The 24,744-nt window shown below is 37.9% G+C and overlaps 2 protein-coding genes across 2 annotated transcripts; one reads left to right on the forward strand and one right to left on the reverse strand.

The window, feature by feature from the left end:
• Positions 1–58: 58 nt before the first annotated feature.
• On the reverse strand, positions 59–10,692 carry LOC113494692 (neprilysin-4-like). The gene is made up of 13 exons (XM_026873115.1): positions 10,128–10,692; positions 9,733–9,876; positions 9,252–9,388; positions 8,553–8,721; positions 7,442–8,394; positions 7,218–7,368; positions 6,515–6,701; positions 5,848–5,966; positions 5,317–5,709; positions 3,048–3,220; positions 2,619–2,803; positions 2,178–2,321; positions 59–1,799 (listed from the first exon to the last, which is right to left on the reverse strand). The coding sequence occupies exons 1-13, from the start codon at positions 10,559–10,561 to the stop codon at positions 1,623–1,625; spliced, it is 3,366 nt and encodes a 1,121-aa protein (XP_026728916.1). The 5' UTR covers positions 10,562–10,692; the 3' UTR covers positions 59–1,622.
• A 181-nt stretch (positions 10,693–10,873) lies between these two features.
• Positions 10,874–20,532, forward strand: LOC113494693. The gene is made up of 11 exons (XM_026873116.1): positions 10,874–11,049; positions 12,197–12,401; positions 13,097–13,217; positions 15,034–15,249; positions 15,422–15,520; positions 16,101–16,256; positions 16,910–17,077; positions 17,874–18,077; positions 19,564–19,695; positions 19,916–20,034; positions 20,325–20,532. The coding sequence occupies exons 1-11, from the start codon at positions 10,977–10,979 to the stop codon at positions 20,509–20,511; spliced, it is 1,680 nt and encodes a 559-aa protein (XP_026728917.1). The 5' UTR covers positions 10,874–10,976; the 3' UTR covers positions 20,512–20,532.
• Positions 20,533–24,744: the final 4,212 nt, after the last annotated feature.

Consider the following 24,744-nt stretch of genomic DNA (forward strand, 5'->3'; position numbering starts at 1 on the left):
GGCCGATATCACTAGCGCTGATGTTTGGTACGTGATTCAACATAAAAGTGAGCGATTACCTACATATTTGTAAGTCATTGTCAGAACTTGCAAATCAACTGTCGGTCGAGTCTGTAAACTCATCATTTTTGCAACATTAACTATTACAAAAATGATGAGTTTGTAGACTCATCATTGATTGTTCCGTTGAATTCGCTTATCTCGCAGCTGTTCAAACTAAGAGACAAAATATGTTTTTTTTTTTATCTTTTTATCGGGGCAAGCCGCTGGGCTTAGCTAAAAAAGTGTATAAAACTGCTATCTATTTAAAAAAAAAAAGCTTTGTAATGTTTGTATGCACAGTCCGCAGAGTCGCGTCGTTCTCTCGATACTTTATGACAGCGAACAAAGTGTCAAAGTGCCCAAATATTTAAGATCTAAACATGACATACTATGCATGTGAGCTAGGATCAGGTTAATGAGTATACTAAAACAAAAATCCGTACATAAATTGCTTTAATCAAAACCTATGCTCATATAAATCCTTAGATATAAATAAAATACTGATGTAAAACGTACCGCTAGAAATAATTCTATAATATGTCTATAGTAACAAAATACATAACTAAAAAGAGGAATATCACAATTCACTTTAGCACTATTCCAGTGCTTACAAGATTCAGTAATGTTACCTAATTAGGCTAACGATTATACGCCTTATTAACATATTATTGTTACATTATATAATTGCTTTATATTGAAAACAGTAGCGGTCAATATATTTTTTTAGTAAGAAGTTATTTGTTCATATAATTGTATTATTATTTGATAGTTCAATTAATTGAGTTGCTTCTGATGCTGTTCAACAATATAGTGGAGAGATGGAGACATATTTTTTCATTTAAATCAGATTATAACAATTAATGGTCATACGTCCTTTAAGGTTTCCGTAGATCAAATTTACTTAACTTAAAGAAGAGGCTTACCGCCACCTCTTAAAGTAGATAACATTATTGCGGGTCATTAACTGCACGGATAGCCGAGTGGTTGAGGCTGCCACGCCCAAACCTCTGCGCGCGAAGTCTTGCATTTGTGTGATCCACAAATACTTGTCCTGAGTCTGAATGGATTTGACTTGAATGTTTCTAAAACCCCCGCGACACAAGGATTAAATTCATTCAGGGAGTCATTTAAAAAAAGAACAAGAAATAGATACGTTTCAGTGCCGTGTATGGCGCTGTCTCGCGTCCAAAACCATACTGATGTTACTTTAAGACGTGGTGGCAGACCCTGTTACGTATACATTTATTCCTACAAGGAAAAAGTTTGGTAGTTAGGAAGAATTAATCCTGACGACGCAATTATAATAACTTTCGTGAGGCGATTTGTAATTATTTGATGATGGTTTACACAGTGCATCAGCTAAGATCAAGGACTCCGGTTCGAGCCGAAACTAGTAGGACGATGCCGATAAACACGCTTGAGCATACCGTTATCTATTATCTATCTATATATTTTTAAAACTTCGTACACCTCTGTTTCTGTTTCTTACTCCTACTCCTTATTGGGCTATTTAAATAGCGTTGCGATCAAGTTTTGGGGTAAAGTCTTAAGTTCCTGTATTTCCAGCAGGTTCTTGTAGGTCACCAGACTGTACACTTGTGTGTGGGGTTCATTGGCGAGCCGGGCGGGCACTGGAACTCCCTGGCGAAGTCGTGGGAGTTCGAGAGCGTGCCGATGACACGGAACCGGCCCGGCGAGTGCACGGCCGTCTTCAGCTTGTTGCGCATCGCTTCTGGACGCATGGCACCGCACCACACCTGAGAATGTCCGTACATTGTTTATTTCTTCAAGAAATATTGAAAACTGAATGAAAACTAGAGATAAATAAAAAGATCTTCCCATTCGACGCTATGATTTGCGGAATATCCTACTTAGTTTATCTTACCCAAAGACTAAAAACTGATCATTACTACGGTTCCTGTCCGTCTTATTTTGTCATTGTTGTAATAGGCTGATCTTATAATCCGCGACGGCTTGAAATTCTTATAAGCTTTATATAAAAATACTAAAAACAGAATAAAGTAATTATGTAAAAGGGATTCATACAATAAAAAAAGGTTATTTTTCTGTTTTCATCATCAGATAATACAATACAGGACTGTAACATCTTCCAAAAGCCATAGGTAAGGTCCTACCTGTGCGAAGTTCAGGAAAAAAAGCTGCGTATGCGTGTGGTTCAGGCCTGGCAGCGTCTCACCGTTGACTCCGTGGCGCTGTACCCAGTGAAGGTACGCGCGGAATGCTTGCTTCACTCCCCCGTTATCAGCGATGTTCTCACCCTGAAGTCAGGTAAGGTACTCGTTACCCTGAATGGCAGATGGAACGGCTTTTATGGCGTTGGTTTCTACTAAGCTCACGGCAGCAGAGGGCAGAGTCTCCTTTCTCATTTAAACCCACAGCGCTAACCTTACTTATCTCGTTTGTGGAGTGCTTCGAGACGCCAAGGTTTTTTTATTGATAATGATAATGATGATAGGATAAAGACGAAAGGAGTCATCCTTTCGTCTTTATCCTATCATCATCAGTTTTGAATGAGCTTGTATCAGGTGTATACATGAAAACCTTCGATTGCTAACCTGCGTATTAACACCGTCTAGCTTCATATTGACTTCAGGCACAATGTACTGGCCGTACTGGTCTATCAGGCACTGCGCGCGCCTGTGGAAGGACTCGATGGCGCCGTCTGACCACCAGCGGTGCAGGTTCCCGTCACAGTCGAAAAGACGACCTTTGTCGTCGAAACCGTGAGTGATCTCATGACCTAAAAATGAATAATCGCTGATGACTCGCTTTTCGTACTTCAACTTTGCATCATTAGTAGATGTTTAATAGCATCTGCTTACATGTGGCAAAGCTACAAAAGGTAGCTTAGTAACATAAGCACAATAGAAGACCGCACTAATTTGATATGCGTCATACAAAAGGTCGCTGCCTGGGCATTCACAAACTAGGAAAAGGAACAGTTGTGGCCGTCTAGACGACTATAAATCAATACAAAATCTAACCTATGACAACCCCAATGCCGCCATAGTTAAGGGAACGAGGAAAGTGTCTGTGGTAGAAGGGCGGCTGCAAGATGCCGGCTGGGAACATAATCTGATTCTTGTTGCGGCTGTAGTACGCGTTCACTACGGCGGGGGCAGTGTTCCATAGTGTCTTATTCACTGGCTGGCCAATTCTGAAATAAATTATTATGTACGTTTAAAAGAGCACGAAAAATATCGGAATCAGAAAAGTGTGTGATACTGAGGCCGGTAAATGTGTATTGTGTGTGCCAATTGTTAATAATATTATCTTTTTATTTTTTTTGAACAGTTTAATGCAGTTTTATATTGTAAAACTTAAGATAAGACTGTTCTGGTAAGCTTAAATGAAAAGAAGATTCTACAAAAGCATTCGTCTTGGACGTGGTAAAGATGACCCCAGAGAAACTGACAGTAAAGCTCAAATCCACAGTTCTGATGGTTATGTACCTATTCTTTAAATTAGGATTCACAGACGAGTGGACCTTACTAAAGCAACAAAAATCATCGGCTATTACTGCATTGCCTCTTGATTCAAGGAGGAAAATGATTAAAAGAAAATTGACTTGCAATATCTAAACTATATATCTAAGTAAGCAATATCTAAGTACTTTACCTCAAGACTACCGTAGTTATTACGATAATTAACTTCATGACTAGCAATTTTAATTGATTACTTGGTAGAGTAGTCATGATGTAAATTATTGTTGTTGAGACTGATTGTAGCATTGAGTCTGAGTTATATTTGCAAGAGTAAAATAGTTATGGTTAAAAGAAAATGATATGTTTTGTAAATACTGAGCTTTTGTTATGTTTAAAAAGTCATTTTTCTTCTGGTTGTAATAATTAAGTGTATAAGATTAAAAGTGATATTTTTTTAATTTCGTTTTTGTTTCCAATCAGATCTCGGTTATATCGCGTTTCCTCACTCATCAAAAGTCCGGGATAAAAACTATACTTTGTTCTTTCTCAAGATCAACTCCTCTGTACCAAATTTCATTTAAATCAGTTACTGAACTGATTTTAATGAACAGTGGTTTAGACGTGAAAGCGTAACATACAGACCGACAGAGTTACTTTCGCATTTATAATATTAGTAGGGAATTAGTAGGGATTAATGTATGATTATAAAGTCTTCGTATTTTTCTAAGCAATGTTTTTTTTTCTTTCCTGAATATTTACCTAATAGGTATGCAGTTAGTTAGCAGGTTTTCACTCAAAGCTGACGATTGAAAGAATTAACTAGCTTTTTAAACTGTTCACCGTTAGCCGGGGATTATTTACCTGTCGTATATGACGCAAAATAACATTTAAAAGCACCTTAGACTGCACGTCTTATTATAAGTAGATGTGTATTGAATGTTTATCTGTTGATTCATGCTCGGTACGTTTGTGCGGAAACTGACTGAACAGATGCTAATAATAGTTATAAATAAGGTTGCCCATCTACAATACTCTACGTGTGTGTGACAATTTGAAACTTCTTATGCAAACATTTTATTGATTCATATAATAGTTTATGTACACACACAACACAGTCAAGCGGGAATCGGATTTACGGCACCGAGACTTCCGTATAAATTGGCTAAAGAAAACAACTCGGTTAGGTACCTACTTGGAATTTAGAACTTGGAGAATAGAGGGATATTTTTTTTAACCACCATAAATACTTCATACCGTCATCAACCTTGGCTTATCCGCGATCTTTATTTTGAATATTATTACTTTTCGTTGTAAGGGCAACAGAAATACATACTTTATCTGTGCTAATTTCAACTATTTAACTACCACGGTTCATGAGATACAGCCCGGTAGCGGAGATAAGGACAGGCAGGACGGACAGCGGAACCACAAAAATAAAGTTCAATTTTTATACGTTTCGTACGGAACCATAAACACAGAACATATAGGAAAAAAAGATGTACAAGGATGCTTTACATATTACTTGCGTGATAAACTTTATGTAAGTACAGACTCGTTAGGGTAAATCATAATCTAGAACAGGTTACGCCAGGGAAATGTTGCATCATTGTACTTATTTTCTGTTCCAATGAAATCAAGAAATATGACACCAATACAATTTCTGCAATGAGAGTAATCTAAGCCGTTATGTTTCATCAGAAATCTGAGCCTCTACCACCACGTCTTAAAGTAATATTTTCATGGTTGTGAAAGCGTGACAGCGCAATATACGGCGTAGAGCGACATCTCTCTTCCACACCCGCATCAACATTATGCCACCTGCACTCACCGCGATTGCTCCATCTTTGTCAAATGCTGCAGTATATTAAGAATGTTCTCGAAATATTTATCGGGGTGTATTTTAACCTCTTTGTATCTCTCGTCCAATTCTTTCTTGTTGAGTATAAAGTCGGGGTACCCTATTCTTAACATCATAGCATCTACTTTGTGTGCTGCCAGTTTCTTAGTCTTGTCATCAATCCAATCTGTCATATGGAGGAGTTCTCTGAAGGATTGTTGGATCTCCCTGGTCATGTACAGAGTGTCGTTTTTACTCATCTCGTCGAAGTACTTCCTCACGAACATGGAGCCCAAGGCCATGCCCATGTTCGAATTCACCTGGGACACGCAGTTCTTCCATCGCGGCGGTGCTTGCTCCCGTCCAAATAATATGAAGTAAAATCTGAAAGTATTTCGACATGGTTGATTATTAATAAATTATTTCAGACAGTTTTACTATACATTAGGCTTAAGGTTTTTTTAACTTGAAAGATGCAAAAAAAAGTATAATTTTAATGTTAATAAAGTCGTGTTTACTCACTGTTGTTTAGCCGATTGGAATCTGTCATCGAGGTTGTTGACCCTGTGCCTCACAAATCTCCACAACAGGTAATTCGCCAAAGTGCTCGGGTCAGTGTCCTCGATTAATTGAACTAAATGCTACCAAGGACCATATTCTTAGTCATGATAATTATATAAGGCATATTTGAAGAAAGTAAGAGGAAAGAAAAGGTTTATTTGACAAGCCGTGAGCTCATAATTACAATGACAAATTACTCGGAAGACGGACACAAAAGTAGTACCTTGTGTCTAAGCCAGACCAAAGAGTGCCTGACACTGGTTTGCAACTGAGCCTTGTGAGACGGTACAGGTGTAAATCAGCTTTATAATGTGCGTGTTTATTTCACACAAAGGGTTTAGACTAACGCAAACTATTTGGATAAAATAATAGGCTTGTGGTCTGAAACACAAAATAACAATTTTTTTTTTGGCCCGCTGTGTTCCATTGCTGGGCAAAGGCCTCTCTCAAATGCTTGTCTTCTTCGACGATTCTCATTCCTAGGCCACGCGGAACCATCCCACGTGGTAAGCGTTTAAATCTTCGTCGTAGAATAACCATACAATGGCAATAATAATCACAACAATTTTCATGTAATTTATACCAAGGTTCTAAATGGGCATGCGTCAATTGGTTCAGATTTACTCACCCTAACATAGCAAAGGGCAAAAAGCACCACAGTTTCATCCGAGTGCACTGTCCTGTTCATCACCACGCACAAATACCTTCTCCATTTCACCTGGGGCACTAGTTCTTCAAGCTTCTTCAGTGACATTCTTCGGTACAGCTCTGATACATTCCTCCTGTCCTCCGGGGCCGATGTGATTTTTGCTAGTCTTTAAAATACGTCGTTTTCATTAGTCTCTATAATGAGCATTTACAAAAACTGGCCATGTTTGCAACCCACTTCTGTACGTGGAAATAGACGCATTACTCAAGACAAAGCTTAGAAAATAAATTTTAATAATAAATCGTAATATTTTTTTGTTTTTACTAGTCAAAAACTAATGAATCTAGTCCTTGATTTGTGGAGAGTTACAAAACCATTCAAGTCACATACTACAAGACACTAAGACTGCGCAAAAACATTCGTGAATCATAAAAATGCTTGTCCTTTGCGGGATCGAATCCGCGAAACGTCGCGCACAGCGGTTCGCCGTCTATCCGTCAAGTCGAATTATGACATTAATTGATAAAAAGTCGTAAACCAACTTTCTGGGAACAAAGTTTTTCATTTCTTTACTAAGTAAGTAAAGACTCGATTTAATTCCTGACCGGGCTTTACGAAACATGTACATGAGGCAATCAAATACCTTAATGATCTAGCAGAAGCATTATAACACAGATCTTACTTAATTTCAAATTCAATCATTTTATCAGCGCTGTTCTCAACGTGACTAGTGTCACCTCCGAGTAATATTGCTATTTTTGTTAGGTAGCTTTTGTACGCATCTAAATATACTTTATTTGTATCTTGTAAAAAATAATCTCTTGTTGGTAATCCTGTAACAAATTATTATTTTAAATAAAACATCTTTTATAACTATAGCAATAACAATGGAAGTAACGATATTACCTAGACTTGTCTGATCGAATTGAATTACGAATTCATCAGAATTCTTTATATCAGGCCCAACCCATTCCGATATTAGGATATCATTGTTGTATAACCTTAGCTTTGCCATTAGTTCTAGCCAGTCAAATTTAGTAGAATTCCAAGCAGGCTTCAATATCGGCCAGCCTCCAAGCAAATCTAATAAGTCTAAGAGAGGCTGGTGCCCTCGTTTTTGTAAGATTTCGTAGTTCATACAAGATTTAAAGAGGAATCTTGCTTTCATGGCAGCATCGCCATCAGCTGGATCGCCTTCCTCGATTATTTTTACTGTCTTCTTATGTGTTTTAGTTCCACATGGTTTTTCAGTTGTAGTTGGAGACTTATTTAAATTCATCGATTTTTTAACAGTTGTTGGAGTTTTTTCTGTTGTCTTTTTAGTAGTAGTATCTCTTCTTCTCTTATATCTCGTGCCGTACGTTAATAATCTTCTGCCGAATCTTATTTCTTTTGACCTAATTATAAATTTTCTTCTTACCACTTTCTTCTTTGGCCTAGCCTTGTTAGAAAACCTTTTGATTCGTTCGTTTTTCTGATTGGGATTTTGGTACATGTATTTCCGTATTTTGCGTTTCATTTTTGATATTGGTTTCATTATTGCTTTTGATTTTTTATCCAAATATCTGCGAATGCGGCTCACAATTTGTTTTGTTGCTTTGCCGTTCACATTAAAATCATACTCATCTTCAGTGTTATTAAAGAAATCACTTGGGCTAGTAGTAATTGTATCTAGAAATGGATTGTAAAATTGTTTCGGCGAGTTTTTATCTTCGAGTTTAATTTGTTGTAAGAAGTTTTCTTCTAAGTCTAGGTGAGGCCCCGGGTACTTACAAGGAACATCCTCTTTAGTTTTGAATTCTAATAAATCTTTCAATACAGTGTCTAAATTTTCTCTAAGCATTTCAAAAGTGTCGTATCTGTAAATACAATGTATTCAGGAATAGTATATTAAATAGAATTCATAAAGTTCCGGTGATGTGAACATTTGCATTTTTGGATCAATGACTATTCTAAGAGTATCGGCAGAATTTTTAAAAAGTATTTATATATTAAATTCAATATACAAACAACATACCCAGCTTTATCAGCTGGAATAGGATTCAGGGCGGCCCAGTTACCACAGGCGTACTGATAAAAATCGTGGCAGGGATCCGCTTCAGCGTCCATATATTGTTTCATGATATTTGCCTGTGTAGCCCTTATCTGGTCTCTGTCGCCTTGACCTTTCCAGAAGGCATGGATACCTGAATGAAAAAGCAAGACCTGTAATTTCGTATCGCATTGAACTAAAGTTCTTTGTGTCGAGAATGTGTAACCTTGGCTCATTTGGGCCAACAGTCAATTGGATAATTCGAGCAACGACGTACGAACTAACTATTATCAAATGGATTTGGCTCCCATCACAGATTGTATGGATCGAAAATAGCAAAAGTGAAAAGAGAAGTTGCCTTTCAAAGAAATTAAGTAAAGACCTCTTTAGTGCAATCATCACTTTGGAATCGTTAGTCTAGTACTGGCGAATAAAGACACGGGATTATTATTATCATATATTTTTTAAAGGTTTCTCTTCCCTTCTGCCTCGGTTTATTAAATGACTAACCTGTGTTAGTCATAAACCAGCTCTATGAAAAGGAATCGATCTCGTCGAATCCCTGTCACGAAATCTTTTTTTTTTATGTGTTGTGACATCAGTGGGTTCTATTGCTTAAACCCCTTCCCAATATGTATTCGTTTGTGATTCAATAAATAAATAAGATCTGATTGATACGGACACCTGCAAAATACCTAGATGGCTTGTATATATGAGCGGAGGATATCATCTCGCCTTCCTCCAGTTCCGGTTGGCCGCGGACTTGTTCCACAACATCGTCTAATGGCCCGCGATCCACGTGAAGCTCCGGACGGACTACGCTAAGATAAAAGGATTCCATGAAGTTAGAAGGAGTCATAAATTTGATATATAGGTAAGGTCATTTTTAAAAGCCCTTTAGTAATAGTTAAAGTTAGTTACTAGTCGGTACGAGTTTTTTTTTCACAATTTCTAATCCTGTGTATTCCTTTGAAGGAGGAGTACCTACCGATATATGCTGTGAGTTGCAATGTAGCATTTCGGCTTAGGCAATCATAAATATGAACCCGGTAACATTATCGGCAAAACTAGTTGATTGTCAACCTCAAAAAAATGATATCGGGTAAGTAAACACCTAGATCTAAGCTTACATTGCGTGTCAAGATTGGCTTGGTATTCTAGTTACCTTTCCATGTCTTTCTCGTCATCATTATAGTCATCGGTAGTTTCGGGCATTTCATAAAATTCTTCTTGGGTCTCACTTTCACTTTCTACATCATAGTTGTTATCTGCGCTTACGTCTCCACGCTTTGGGCGAGATTTTTCTTGGCTAGAATTAGTGATGATGTGACACATTATATATCATCGTATACGTAGCTGAATACTGTCCTATGTTAGTTTGTAACATTTTAAAGTATTATTTAGAAGAAGTATCTAATATTGGACTGAAAGATAATGATTCAAATTTAAACTTGCAACGTAATGGAATTTAGAGTAAATAAAGTTTAATTTATTTGTTTTATAATAATGATTCATGATCAGGCTGTCCAGAGATGCTACAAATTATAACTAGATACTTACTCATAATCTTGGGAAGTAAAAGTAAAATGACTCATGCGTTTCACTCGCGTAGGTGTCCCATGCTGCTTGTCCGAGGTGCCCCATATCAGTATGTCACTTGTCACATTACCCTCGTAAACTTCACGTTTAGCTTTCGAATTACGAGCAAGAACTATTTCTTCTGGTGGCAGGAATGAGGTTCGGAACCCTTGGAACACGTCCCTTTCATCAGGATCAACGCCTTCTAACCTGGTGTAGATTTTGGGTATATTCTTAACAGTAAATTGATCGGAAGGGTCCCCTAGCGAGTCACTGGTTCTTCTGAATAAAAAATACGCAGCAGCGGCAACAGCCGCAAACGCTACAACAGAAAAGAATCTACAAAAATTTGCAGTTCTTGGACGCGATTTAATTGACACAGTTTGTAGTGGAATCCGCGTGTCCACCCGCGTCATGGCAGCTTCTGACTGACAGAACAACGGCGGACATTTGTAACTGGAACATCATACATAGGTATACGAACTGCGTAGTGATCTCGTAATCTTGACCCTGTTATTACAGCCGGCAAGTAAATTGCTTACAATCAACACTACGATTTACTACATATGATAGCTATTCCTGTCCTAACTTCCATACATGTTTGAATAATATATTTTTAAGCTGTGTTAGTTGCGAGAGGTGCCTCGTCATAGGTGTTATTTCTATTTGCAGTAAATAATTCAAATTGGGTGTAAGAAAAAACAAATTTATGACAGTGACAGCTGCGAACCTCAATAAATCGAAGATATCAGATTTTTATAATACTTTCCAAATATATATTCACATTATTGTCGCATTTTGAAAAACTATTGAATATAGGGATCACCAAAAATGATAACGTTTGCGGAGTTGACGAAACAAGTTCATTTAATCAATGATTTGATTTTATCTGATATGGTTTGTGGTACGATTATTGTTCGCTATTTTGCACAGAGTAGAATTGATCACTTGATTATCATTGATGAATACATTACATACGTCCATGTTCTAGGTCTCAATATAGCTAATTTATCAAATGAATTTGTTAACATAAATATTATATTATATGTTATATATTTGAGGGTTATAAGTACCGTATACTTATAACCCTCAAACTCAAAACAAGATTGGTTAGATTACAAATGCACATTTCTGGGGTTGAACTCCCATTATGACACGCACAAGTGATTAGCAACATGAGTTCAAAGTTTAATCTTACGAAATAGTTCTAGCGATGACGTACATAACTTATGTTTATAAGGTATCAATGATTATTGAATCTTTTAATATCGTTTATAATAACAATTTAAATCACGCGAGATAAGCAACCATACTACTACAACAATACTACTACTGCAACCATGACAGACAAATGAAGGCCAGATAAAATGTAGCATCGTAAACATTGCAAATTTATTATAGTGTATGTAACGATAATGTGTAATGTTTTGTGTTCCTAAGAATAAAGCTAGTTTTAGAGTGACTGTCATGTTGGTGACGTAGTCAACCTAAATGTAGATAATATATGAATATCTAGAATATGTTCGACCGTTACGTTATTCTTAACGATTGTTCCGTACATTCTTCTGCCTGCTGACATGACGAGCTTTAATTCATTCTTCGATAATTGTACTCCTTGTGGAAGTGAGACTGCTAATTCAATCCTGTTTTTGAGCCTATCATAACACACCTCCTCAAATAAACCTATTTGTGTACATTACAGTACAGTACATAGATATGTAGGTGTAGGACTCAACTCCGATAGAAGATATAGACTTGACTTCAGGGATATTTGTGGTCACCACGTCAGACCAACTGTACGCGACGTGCCGCAGGTTCGATTCTCGCGTCGGACAAGCGTTTATCTGATCTACGAATGCTTGTCTCGTTGTTTTTGTGCATGTAACTTGAATGTTTATAAAACCCCACGCGACCCAAGGATCAAATTTCTTAGTGAGGGAGTCGTTTCTAATAAATACAATAAAAAAGCGTCGTTTCTCTTCGATAAGTGATCTTACTGTGTGAAAATTTCCCAGGCATTTCGAGTTTTAACTTTTAACGTTTGTATCTAGAGGACGTTGATACCTCACAAGAGGCAATAACGTTTAGTAAGCATCTTCTGGCTACCAAGTACTGGTTCGCGCGTATATCGTGGGCAAATAAGAAGCGTTACTTGCTGGCGTTGTTGCAAGACGTAAAGAGTGCGTGGGCACTGTCACTTCTACTCAAGTCCATGTGGAACTGCCGCCCGAAAGATGCTGTGCTGTCTGCCAACGAGTAAGCAATAAAATGTGATGTTGGTAATTCTGAAATCGTCGTATTACTCGGTCATGCAATTTCCTGCAAGTGTAACCGAATAAGAATTTGTTATTTAATTTATAATTTTAACTGTCCAGCTATCACCCGACCCTAATTCTGCTTTTTTACTACTAAAAATTTTTTACGACTAAATTAGCACTATTTATATTATTCTAAGCATTTTTCAGTAAAGGGCAGAACACTCATCGTCAATACAAGGAAGTACCAATTATTGTGTTGTGTTGAATCTAAAATGTTGTGGGGAAGGCGGCAAAAAATAATTAAGTCGATCAAAATAAGTATAAAAAAATATGTTTATAAGTATACTAACTGTTGCCCGCGACTTCGTCCACTAAGTATCAGGGTGGGTTATAGGACCAATTTGTAAGAAAATCGTAATACGACAATATATTTAAATGTAATCTAACTTATCACACAAGCTGGATTGAGTTGGACACGGCACACAATTTGATTCGAATCGCGAAAGTAGTTTGGGGGTCCGCAGCGGACAAACATGACACATAATTTATATATATTACGATAAGTATTTTAATAAAGTATAATACTAGAATTCAAATCCATCTTTGCTCGGTTTATTATTGTGTTATCATTACCCGAATTTGTATTTTTGGTCTTGATTAGACCTACAGTCGTAGAATGTTTTCCGTTCCCAGACCAATATTGTATAGCAGCTACGATCAAGTGCCATTGGATCACAACAGGACGGCTCTGCCGGTCCTCACTCTTGCGCAAGTCATGAAGAGTGATCGCATTTGGTTTCTTTCCCTAGACCCGGTTAGTAATCGTTATCGTAGTAGTATTTTTTGCGTCATGAATATACAAATCAGGGACCGGCCGGATACTCATTGAAAGGGTTTTTGAAGGGGTTTTTTAAGCGCTTCAAGAAAAAACCCTATGACATATGTTACACCTTCGAACGGATTACTGTAACCCTGTTCCGAACAGGTTACCCTTTCACTACCCGGTAACACTGTAACAGGGTAACCCACTCCAACCTAAGACAATGCAATATGCACTCTTTATCATAGACATTAGTTTGAAAATAGTATAACCACGAGCGCACGTGACATCTTACCGCCCAGCGGCGCCGTTGTTGCATTTACCGAGCGACTTGTAATCATGGAATAAAAATCATTGTGGATATGATCTTACAGTTTAATTTTGCTTGTCGCACATTTCAAGCGTTGTGATATATATTTTTCGTTTCAAAACCAAAAAAAAATAATAGTAGGTTGAAACCCATTAGAAAAGGAGGATTATAAAAATGAAAGGAAAAATAATTTACGGGCGATCTGAGGTCGGGAAGGGGGTGGGAGTGACGTTTGAAGAGTAAATAAAGTTTTTTTTTCAATTTCCGGCAAAACTAAAATTCGTATCGAAAAAAGTCAAATGGCAAAGTTGTAGGTAATAAAAAAATCTAAAACTTTTGTGTTCACATTTTTTTCTCATAACCTCAAAATTTATGTGAAAAATCTAAAAAACCAAGAATGTGGTTTTTTATTTTTATATTTTACAAAAATTTATTTTTGTAACGAAATTTGGTGAAAACTTACTTTTTTGTGTCCCAAATACGCTGTAATTTATTTGATTAAAAATATTTATTTTTTCACCTTATTTTGAATTAATATAAAAAAACACTCTAATTTTCAATCGAAAATTCACCCGTCAAATCTTCCCAGAAAATGCAAAAAATGAAAAAAAAAATATATTCGATTTTTTTTTAATTATTATAAATAATTTCATCTAAAAAACTTGATCTCATTTTGTGTTCAATAGACAAATAATCGAGGAAGGTTTTAGGCTAGGTATATAAACATTACGCTGCAACTAATAGGAGCGAAGATTTAATGGAAAATGTGGCAAATACGGGGAAAAATATTAATCTTCGAGGGCTTTCGTTCAAAAATTCCTAACTTATATCTTCTAACCACGCGGACGAAGTCGCGGGCAACAGCTAGTTACCTATATGGTTGGTTTTCTTATCATGCTGACGTGACGCGACGTTTCGCGCGTAGGTAGTTTGTCCGAGAGGCGCGAGTCGCGGCGCGACGCGTCGGCGATAGAAGAAAATCAGCTGTAGTCTTAGTAAAGCAATGAGGGGCCGCTAGGGTGCAAGTATGCAGCTCAAGTTTAGTAGGTAATTCAGGGTAACACGAATAAAAGCCTTTCGTGAAGTAACCACTTCAAAGGGTTAAGTTATTGAAGGGGTTAACCCCTTCACGTGGTTACCATAATGAAGGTGTTAACCATTTCGCTGGGTTTCGAGGATGTAACTCGAACAAAAGGTAACACTGCGATATGAGTTACCCCGTGTACGGGTTACCCTGTCAAACGGCTTAACTCTAAAGTGGGGTTGTCCGGTCCCTGATACAAATATACACCATTTCGTTTATTTAATTAAGAAAAGGAATAAAATACAGTTGAAAAAGAAATAAACCAGATAGAGTATAACTAGATTATAATAAGATCACATTTAGTTTAGCCATGGTGCACTAACAAGTTTATTATAAAGCTTTATACTTTTTTTTTCGAATGGGAAAGGCAGTAATATAATAAACTTAATTATATTATTTTTTATTTTCTTTACCAGGAGTCTCAAGCTCTTGTGATGTCGGAACTGTTAACAGTAGCGGGGGGTCCGGTCATGTGGGAGGTGCTGAAACGAGCGCGACACATTTACGAGAAATACCGAGATGGGATGTTGCAGAGCTTACAAGAGTGCATCGTTGTTCATGAGACAGTAGAAAAGACGCCGACATTACCGCCATCGCCTACGCTGCCATCTAGCTCAGCGTCTCCGGACAAGGTAGACTGTTTCTTTTCGTTTTCTGGGGTAAAACACTAATGACTTCAACCCACGTCTAGGGTATGGCGAGGGGATATGTCGGACTTCCACCGACTAAAAACCCCCCTTCTACTGCTTTAGCCAGAGCCACGGGATCGCTCGCGTATATTATATACGTATCTTTTACTAATAGGTCTCGCCCAAAAGAGATTCACGTAAAAGCTCAGCTAGTTCCTCCGCTGGACCGGATTCAGCTCGACCAATACCCGTCATAAGCGAGGCGCAAAGAACAGTAAGTGCATTTAATTTCTTAATAAGTTAATACTGACGGTAACATAGGTGCTAAAACCTTCCCAACTGCAAAATGTGTTGAGTTTATTGAGTGTAGTGAAAATATATTAATTTAAAGAGATTACAATTTGATTCGGAATATAGTTAGTTTATTTCTCTCAGTTCTCAGATAAATTCAAAGGCAAAGGTTACCACACAATGGGAGCCAATAGAAGAGTGCCCTGGTCGGCCTAGGAAGAAGTGGTTTGATTAACTTGCCGCTTATCAGGGGTATGGCTACAAGTGTCCCAGGATAGAGAATCGTACAAGATTTGGGGAAGGCCTTTACCCTGCAATGGGACACAGTCATACACCTAAACTTTCGATCTTGCTATGACATATATTATTGCCCATTCACGGACCGACCATATCAAGCTAAACCTGTGATCAATCAACTTGTGCAGTTGTTGTTTAGCTACGATCTCCTAAAAAACTCAGAGTTCTATACAATTATATAAAAACTTACATTTATTACTTATGACCGATAAGGGTTGCCCTTAAAAACATCTCCACCCTTCTACATTCTCTTTTCCCATTACCAGTTAGACGCCAGTCTAGCCACATGGAATGCAACAATAAAAAGCATGCGTGATAGTTTAAAACTTGAGGAGATGGAAATGACTTTCAACGATGGCACTAAGAGGAAAATTTGGAAAGTACTGCGACCCAAGCCCGAGGTCATTGAGTCTGTTGACTTTGTAAGTAAACTTTCATATTGCCATCGTGTTTTTTTCGACATACTGGAGAAACTTCATAATCAATATTATAGAGCTCTATTATTATAAAGCACTTGGGTGATTCTTCGGAAAAAATACACTAGTTAAGGTCATATCATTATCCTCACCAACTGGTTCACTTCACTATGATGCTTAAAATGTTTTAATTCTTACTTCATCTAATAATAGCCCTAGTACTTTACAAGCTTAGGTAAAAATAATATTAAATCAAGCAATCTGCAGTATGAAAAATTAGGTGAGGATAATGATGTTCTTAATTTGTGTTACTTTTTTCCGGAGAATCACCCACTTATGACGCGTCGAAGGGTGGCCGAATCTGGGTGCTGTCAGATGTAGTGTGACATTTAGAAAGCGCTACTTCGAGGTAATTTTAACGTAATAAAACTTTTTAGCGATTGCGACATAATATTATATGTATGTACTATTGAAAAATACTATTGTTAATGGAAAATATTTGTGGAAACGTGGAGCGGTGTTTCTATAAAAATGTTGGTAATGAAGTTACGTTTAGTAAGTCACGTGACTGTGACGTGATGTCTCCATACATTCGACGTTAAGCATTGTCGGAATGCTACTTAGTAAGAGGCAGGTGCTATGCCGTGTTTACGTTGCAGGTACAGCAGCTACCTTCATCCATCGGCAAGAGGATCATATCGTACTTGCCCCGTGCTCAACTGGGCGAGTATGCCAGAGTCAACAAGTATTGGGCGTACCTCGTCGAGGAATTCAAAGCTGAACTGACCGCTAGAACAAAACTCAACACCGACTTCGAAAGACTGCATGTAACTGTATTTTGAATGACATACATTAATTACAAATGATTGCCTACATTTTATCAGCTGCAAATATGCTAATCATGGAATTGCGTTGACGTGCTTATCTTATCTACCTTTAAATGAGCGATTCTTGGTTGTATTTAAGTATATAAATATGATTTAAATCTCAAAAACGGCTCGAAGGATTCAGTATTTTGTGGGTTTCCGGGGTGATAAATTGATCTAATTACTTACAATATTTTTTATAAGTTTTTTTCAAAAATCAACTTTTTCCATTAATACCTTAAACTAAGAAAAGAAAAATTAAAAAAAGAAGTTTGTGTACTTAGTCCTAATGTTCCTAAAAAATTACTAACTAAAGATACCGAGCTTAGACTCGGTCATCCACTGTAATTTTCCACACTCAAGTCATGTCTGCTGGCCTGATGGGGTAGTGGTGTTTCTGAAAATAATAACAATATCCATATTTGTAGAATAATCGTAAGTAGTTCTTCTGTGAGCCTGGGTATATTTGCCTAGTTATACATATATGTATACTACAGTATGAGCACGTTTATCGTTTATTTTGTTACAAGAAAAAAAATACTTCACATTTGTTTGCGTAGCATATTAAAAACGAAGGTTCCATATTTTATAAAAAAATGTCCCGTACTTTGACGGGCTTGTAGTATTTCTCAAGAGTGTACCCATTGAGCTTCATCCTCCATTCCCACGAATGAAGCTCAATGGGTACACTCTTGGCATGTATGTGGATATATCTCCCACATAGCAGCAAGATAATTTAAAAAAATTGTTCCTTTAGGAAATGTTCCTTCGTCACGACACGAGTATGGAAATGTTTACTACCCATAATGAAATGCAAGTGGCCCCTGCAAGCTCCCAGGGCGCGAGCTTAGCCCCCTCGGGATGGAGGCAGCCACTACCGAGTGTGAAAGCTAGCGAAAAATCAGGAGGAGTATATTCTCTAAGGCATCTCATCAGCAACCATCTGAGCAAACCTGTGGTTGTGAGTAACTGCCATCCGTATTCAAGAGGGTCTTATATCATATAGCATATAGTGCACAGGAAAGTACTGTAAATATCGATTTTAAGTACCTTTATGTAGGCAGGGGCCGAAAAATGTATTTTTTGTACCATACCTACGCATATTATAGTTTTGACACGTAGGCATGTGACTTCCGCAAATATAGTCTTCTCGGCCAAAAGGGCAAACAGTTAAACGTCGGAACATATTTATTTATTTTGATTAAATATTCTAGTCTATTATATACCAGATGTCTATTTCAGTTAATCTAAAAAATAACGTTTTTTTAATATTTTTATCTGAATCATTTAGGTAGATCCACTAATTCTACTGAGTAATACCTATTATAAACGCGGAAGTTTGTAAAGTATGGATGTTTGCTCCTCTTTCACGAGGAGACATTTTATGCTCAAATTTCTCAATCTGTTGTCAATAATCCAAATGATCGGTTTTCAATAGTTGGAGATTTTAATATAAGAAATGCAGACTGGATAAAAATATCACCAAATGAAACTATCTTAAATTCAACAAGGGATCCTTTAGCTCTAGCGCTGTCAAACTTTTTGTCATTTAACAACTTTACACAGTATAATTTAATCGGGAACGTAAATGACAGGATGCTTGATTTGGTCATTAGTAATTGTACCTGCAATGTTGTGAAATGTATATCTCCATTAGTTAGCGAAGATCCTCATCACACCCAGCTCTGAATATTAGTATACCAAATATTAATTTTAAAAATTTGCGTACCCAGCTTGCGGTGATATGTTTGTTTGGCAGTGCAGACTATGACTTAATTAATAATCATCTTAGCCGCATTGATTGGGATACTATTATAGGAGAAAATGATGTTGATGAATCTTTGTCAAAATTTTACGATGTTCTCGATGAAATAATAAGTGTTCACGTCCCTACTAAAACAAACCTAAATAATAATAAATATCTACTATGGTACTCTTCCGCGTTAGTAAAAATTATAAAAGAAAAATTGAAATTCCATAAGAAATGGAAACGCTATGGTCGTTATGGAGACCTAACTTTTGTGCTCTTAAGAGATAGGCAAAAGAGAGTTGCTAAGGAGTGTTACAATCATTATATAAGTAAAATCGAAAACAATATTGCTAAGAACTAAGAATTGCTATGTCCATTAATACGCATTTGGTGCAAATGTTTTAATTTAGTGTGGAAACTGTTCTGGATGGAGTACTGTTTATTTTGTATGTATTTTATTAACTATTTATATCTGTTTGTTTCCAAATAAAAATAAAAAAAAACCATTGAATGGGTTTAGACGAAACTTGGTATACAGGATAGTTTATAACCAGGATTAACAAATAGGATAGTTTTATTCCGATTTTATGTTCGCGAGGGATTATTTTTGATTCGTAGCGGACGGGCCCGCGGGCAACAGCTAGGTTATCTTTAGGCTATTTTTTCATTTATTTCGCCTTCTTTATTGTTTTTGCAGGTTCAGAAACCAATACGAAATATGCAAGACCTAAACGAGCGCATGGAAATACGCGGTGCCGCAGACGAGAACATTTGGAAATGGTGCGAAAACGTTCTGGCGCATGCAAAGAGGATTAAAAAGGTTACCAAAGTAAGTAACCAACGTAAGACGCAATGCGCATTCAAGACTTACTGATGTGGAGTTTGTTGCGTTATTTCTTCTTTGAGAGTTAGGAACCGGTAAAGAGAAGGTAAATTGGGGCTATGCTCAAACAAAAAAATAATTGAAATGAATAATTTTTTAATAAAAAATCAAAAGATTTGTCAGCTGCCGACTGTGGCTACTAATGAGTATGGTGTTTTTTATTCAGAAACCTGAGGCGGAGGACGGTGTTCTATCTCTAGGAAACGTGCACTTCCCTTGTCCTCTCATGAAAATGAGTATGGAGGTTCCGCTTGTTCCACCTCTTTACAGAGATCCCGCAATGAGGTAAGCCCCAATGGAAAAAAACTAAACTCGAGTCGGTTGACGCCGACGGTGAGGTACTTTACAGTCCTACAAATATATATCAATCTGTATTTTTATAATATCTTAATTTGTTTCTGATACAGTAGTAAAAGTATGTCTTATTTATAATTAGGTTCCTTAAATAAGTTACATAGAAAAAAGGTATCAGCAGGACTTCATCTATAAACCCGTGCTGCATACTGTTTAATAAATAAAGTAAGTAACTTAATAAGGATCTCTTAAATGATAGTAAAAATCTATTTAATTTTCAGTACTACCGCGAAGCCAAGACGAAATATATCGGACTGTACTTTTATTCACTCGCCTAAGGAAAGAATAAAACGGTACAGCCTCTGGACCCGAGACCTTTCCTCTCTTTATCCAGTTTTGAAAATACCATCCTACCAGTCGCCTATTTTCCCTCACCCTCACGGTAGTCACAGTCACAGTGCACACTGAATAGTGAATACCAAAAATACGAAACTGTAAATTTTTTCCGACGGTGAACTTGTTTTCATTGCTGACCTATAATTATATCATATACTTAAACAGTATATCTTAGTTCAGACAGTAGCAACATCAAAACAACAAAGTTAAAATATTTTTGGAATGTTTGCATAAGTTTGTGGAATGTCAGTCTAAAATTCGAACTCCAATTCAAGCTCTACTTTGAACGACAACAACTATCTTAACTAATGATGAGAATGACTAATGACTAATAAGCGGGTAGTTAGAAAGTCAACAACAATATAATTAGCTCTGTATAATCTTTTTTAATTAAAATTAAATTAATAAGTATTCTATACTGGATTAATGGTACTAATAATAGCTTAGACAAAGCTACCTGCCGGTGAAGTGTTTCCTTTCAATCACTGTCACAGTTTTCACTCCACATCAACAAACTGTAATTTATCACAAATGGATCACTTAAACAGCACTGTGACTGGCCTGATGGATATCTTCCAAAAGCGGATGGCAGAATTTGAAGAAAAGCTGCGGAAGGCGCCAGTGGACTCAAGCAACATCTCGACATTGGCCTCCGACTTTGCTGTCTTCAGGGATTTCATCACTGAGGCGGTCAATGGCCTGCAACAGCAGATAGAGTTGTTGGCCAAGACTGTAGACTCCATGGAGATGCGTGGGCGACGAAGTATCTTGCTGCTGCATGGCATCCCTGAGAGGAAAGATGAAGATACGGCGCAGGTGGTGGTCGACACAGTCAAAGTACGCTTGAGGCTGGATGGGTTCACAACAGATGACATAAAGCGCTGTCACAGAATGGGGCGTTCCACCTCCTCTTCAAGACTACGTCCTATTTTAGTTAAGCTACGAGATGTGACGGTTCGTAATAATATATGGTTTGACAAAACCAAATTAAAGAGTACTGGAATCACTATCTCGGAGTTTTTGACAAAGTCAAGGCATGACCTGTTCATGGCTGCACGGAAAAGGTTTGGGGTAACCAGGTGCTGGACAAGAGATGGATGTATTTATGTTCTGGCTCCCGATGGCTCGCGGCATCACATATCATCTGTTGCGGAGCTAAACGCATTACAGCCGCAAGATACCACCGAGTCGCCGACGAATTCTGCTGCTAGTGCCACACCAAAGAAGCCTATAACCATGAGCAGGCCCAAGCGCGCTGCTGCCAACAAGAAGTAGTATCATTCGTTACAATGCTGTGTCCGGGTAATACAATTTTTTCTTTCTTCAATTCTTCACTACTCATGTCTGCCTACCCACTATGTTTCCTTTTGTAGTTTTGTCCATGTTACCCATTCCGTTATAAGCTTCTGTTCTTTTTATATGTAATACTTTCTAATTTTATTAAACAAGTGGGTATAAGTTTTCATTGCTGTGACGAATATGACATTGACAATGGACCAGCTGTCACTATGTCACGGATGCGTCAAAGACAATAAATGGGACTGGTATTCTCGTCATGTTTGTTATTGCCTGTTACTGTCAGAGTGCTATTTTCGAATATCCTACCGTTTTGCCCGGACCACCACTATTAGTGTTAAATTATACTATTGTAATCTTTAAACATATCTTTCTTGAACAACCGGCGGGTGGATTTTGGCTGTCCCCTTTTAATATATTTTTATTTATTTATAACTTAACACAACATACTTATTTATTTTATCACATTATACACTCTTTATGCCTTCTTCGTGTGATGATAGTAGCGAACCAGATGTCTACTATTCAGCTAGTAACAGTGACGACAGCTTCACAAGTCTACCCTCTCTAGCTGATACACTAACTGCGCATTTTTCTGATGTTCCTGGGAATTTTAATGTAGTTCACATAAACGCACAGAGCATTCCGGCTCATTTTCCTGATATGCTGGCAAGTTTTGACTGTAAGAATGTTCACGCAATTTTAGTTTCTGAGTCGTGGCTCAAACCTTGCCTCCCATCTAGTATCTACACGTTGCCAGGATTCCAGTTAGTTAGAAACGACCGCGCAAGTGGTGGCGGTGGTGGTGTTGCCATATATTTGCGGACTTATATTTCCTTTTCAATTCTAAATGTGTCAGCGCAGCCTCCGCCACCGAATGCCGGGGAACATCTCTTCCTGGAACTTACAATGACTCACACTAAAATTCTACTTGGAGTTTATTACTGTCCGTCTTTGCGTACTAACTTTTTTTCTTCCTTAGAAAACATTTTAGAAAACGTGGTAACTTCTTACAGTCACATTATAATCATGGGTGATTTTAACACCTGTCTTCTTAAAAATGATTACCGATCTGTGTCTCTTAACTCTATTGTCAATTCTTGCAATCTTTCAATACTTCCTCTTAACGCAACTCATCATTTTCCTCATTCTACTCCCTCACTTCTTGATTTAATTTTTGTTTCTTCCTGTGATCACGTGGCCAAACACGGCCAATGTACGGCTGATGCATTTTCCTATCATGACCTTATATTTCTTTCATATAAAATCCGTCCTCCTAAAGCAAAGTCAAGAATTCTTCTGCAGCGTAATTTTGGTGGCATGGATCTTGGGAGACTTCGTGAGGATGCTGCTAATATTGACTGGTCGCCATTACTTTATTCCCCAGGCATGGATGAAAAGGTAGAGATTTTTTCACGAAATCTAATCGCTCTGTACGACGTCCATGCTCCAGTTCGTTCAGTTAAGGTGAGGCATCTACCTGCGCCTTGGCTCACCGAGGAAATAAAGCTGCTAATGGGCAAGAAGGTTGCAGCCAAGTCGAGGTACAAGGCCTGCTCTGATCGTGCGAACTGGGAGAAATATGTTAATGTACGAAATCACTGCAACAAGGTGTGTAGGAATGCTCAACGCCATCACATTCACGCATCAGTTGAAAACGAAGATCCGGCTAAGGTCTGGAGATTTCTAAGATCAATGGGGATTGGAAAATCACGCTATGAAAATATTTCTCAAGATGTTAATATCGACTCATTGAACCAACATTTCTCTTCGTCTCCTAATTTTGATAGGATGACAAAACTAAATACTTTAAACACTCTTTCTAGTGTTCCAACCCCAGATTATTCTTCCTTCGTCTTTAGTCAATTTGCCGCTTGTGATGTTAGGAAGAGCATTGCATCCATTACCTCTGATGCAGTTGGAAGCGACTGTGTCAGCCGTAAAATGATCCTCCCTATCCTTGATGAAATCCTTCCTGTCATATGCCATTTCCTGAACTATTCCATATCCAGCGGTGTTTTTCCGGACGCTTGGAAAGAAGCCCAAATTACTCCTTTACCAAAGAAAGCCAATCCTAAATCCTTTTCCGAGTATCGTCCCATATCCATATTACCATTCCTATCCAAAGTCCTAGAACGTCTTATTCACAATCAGTTAAGTTCATTCCTATCCAAGAATAGACTTCTTAATCCCTTCCAATCCGGTTTCCGCCCTGGTCACAGTACCCTGACAGCCTTGGTTAACATTACGGATGACATCAGGCTGGGCATGGAAAATGGGAAATTAACGGTTCTTGCTCTCCTAGACTTTAGTAATGCCTTTAACACCGTTGATTTCGACATTTTGCTTGGTATGCTTAGCTCTCTTAATGTATCTCCAACGGCCATTGACTGGTTTCACAGTTACCTGTACGGGCGCCGGCAACGTGTTCGTATTGACGATAAATGTTCGTCATGGTGCGATACGACCGCTGGTGTGCCGCAGGGTGGCGTTTTATCTCCATTACTTTTCGCTATTTTTATAAATTCAATCACCAACAATCTCCTTTCTTCCTATCACCTTTATGCAGATGATCTTCAAATCTACTCACAGGCTCCTTTGTGTCTACTATCACAAGCCATTGGAAACATCAATAAAGACCTATCACATATAACTGAGTGGAGTAGATGTTATGGGCTTAAAATAAACCCTTTAAAAACTCAGCTTATTATCATAGGTAGCTCACGAATGGTCTCGAAAATAGACTGGTTCCAGCTTCCCCAAGTTATCTTCGACGGAATCCAGATTCCCTTTAGTCCCGCAGTGAAGAACCTTGGGCTACATATGGATAGTAGGATGTCTTGGGATCTGCAGATGCAGGAAACCAGTAGGCGGTTATTTGCGTCTGCGGGATCCTTGAGACGGTTGCGGAATTTCCTACCCACTGCTACAAAAATTGCGCTTGCACAATCTCTTCTTCTCCCTGTTCTTGACTATGCTGATGCCAGCTATCTTGATCTCAGAGAGGAC

This window comes from Trichoplusia ni, chromosome 6 (genome assembly GCF_003590095.1).
Source record: "Trichoplusia ni isolate ovarian cell line Hi5 chromosome 6, tn1, whole genome shotgun sequence".
Lineage (NCBI taxonomy): Eukaryota > Metazoa > Arthropoda > Insecta > Lepidoptera > Noctuidae > Trichoplusia > Trichoplusia ni.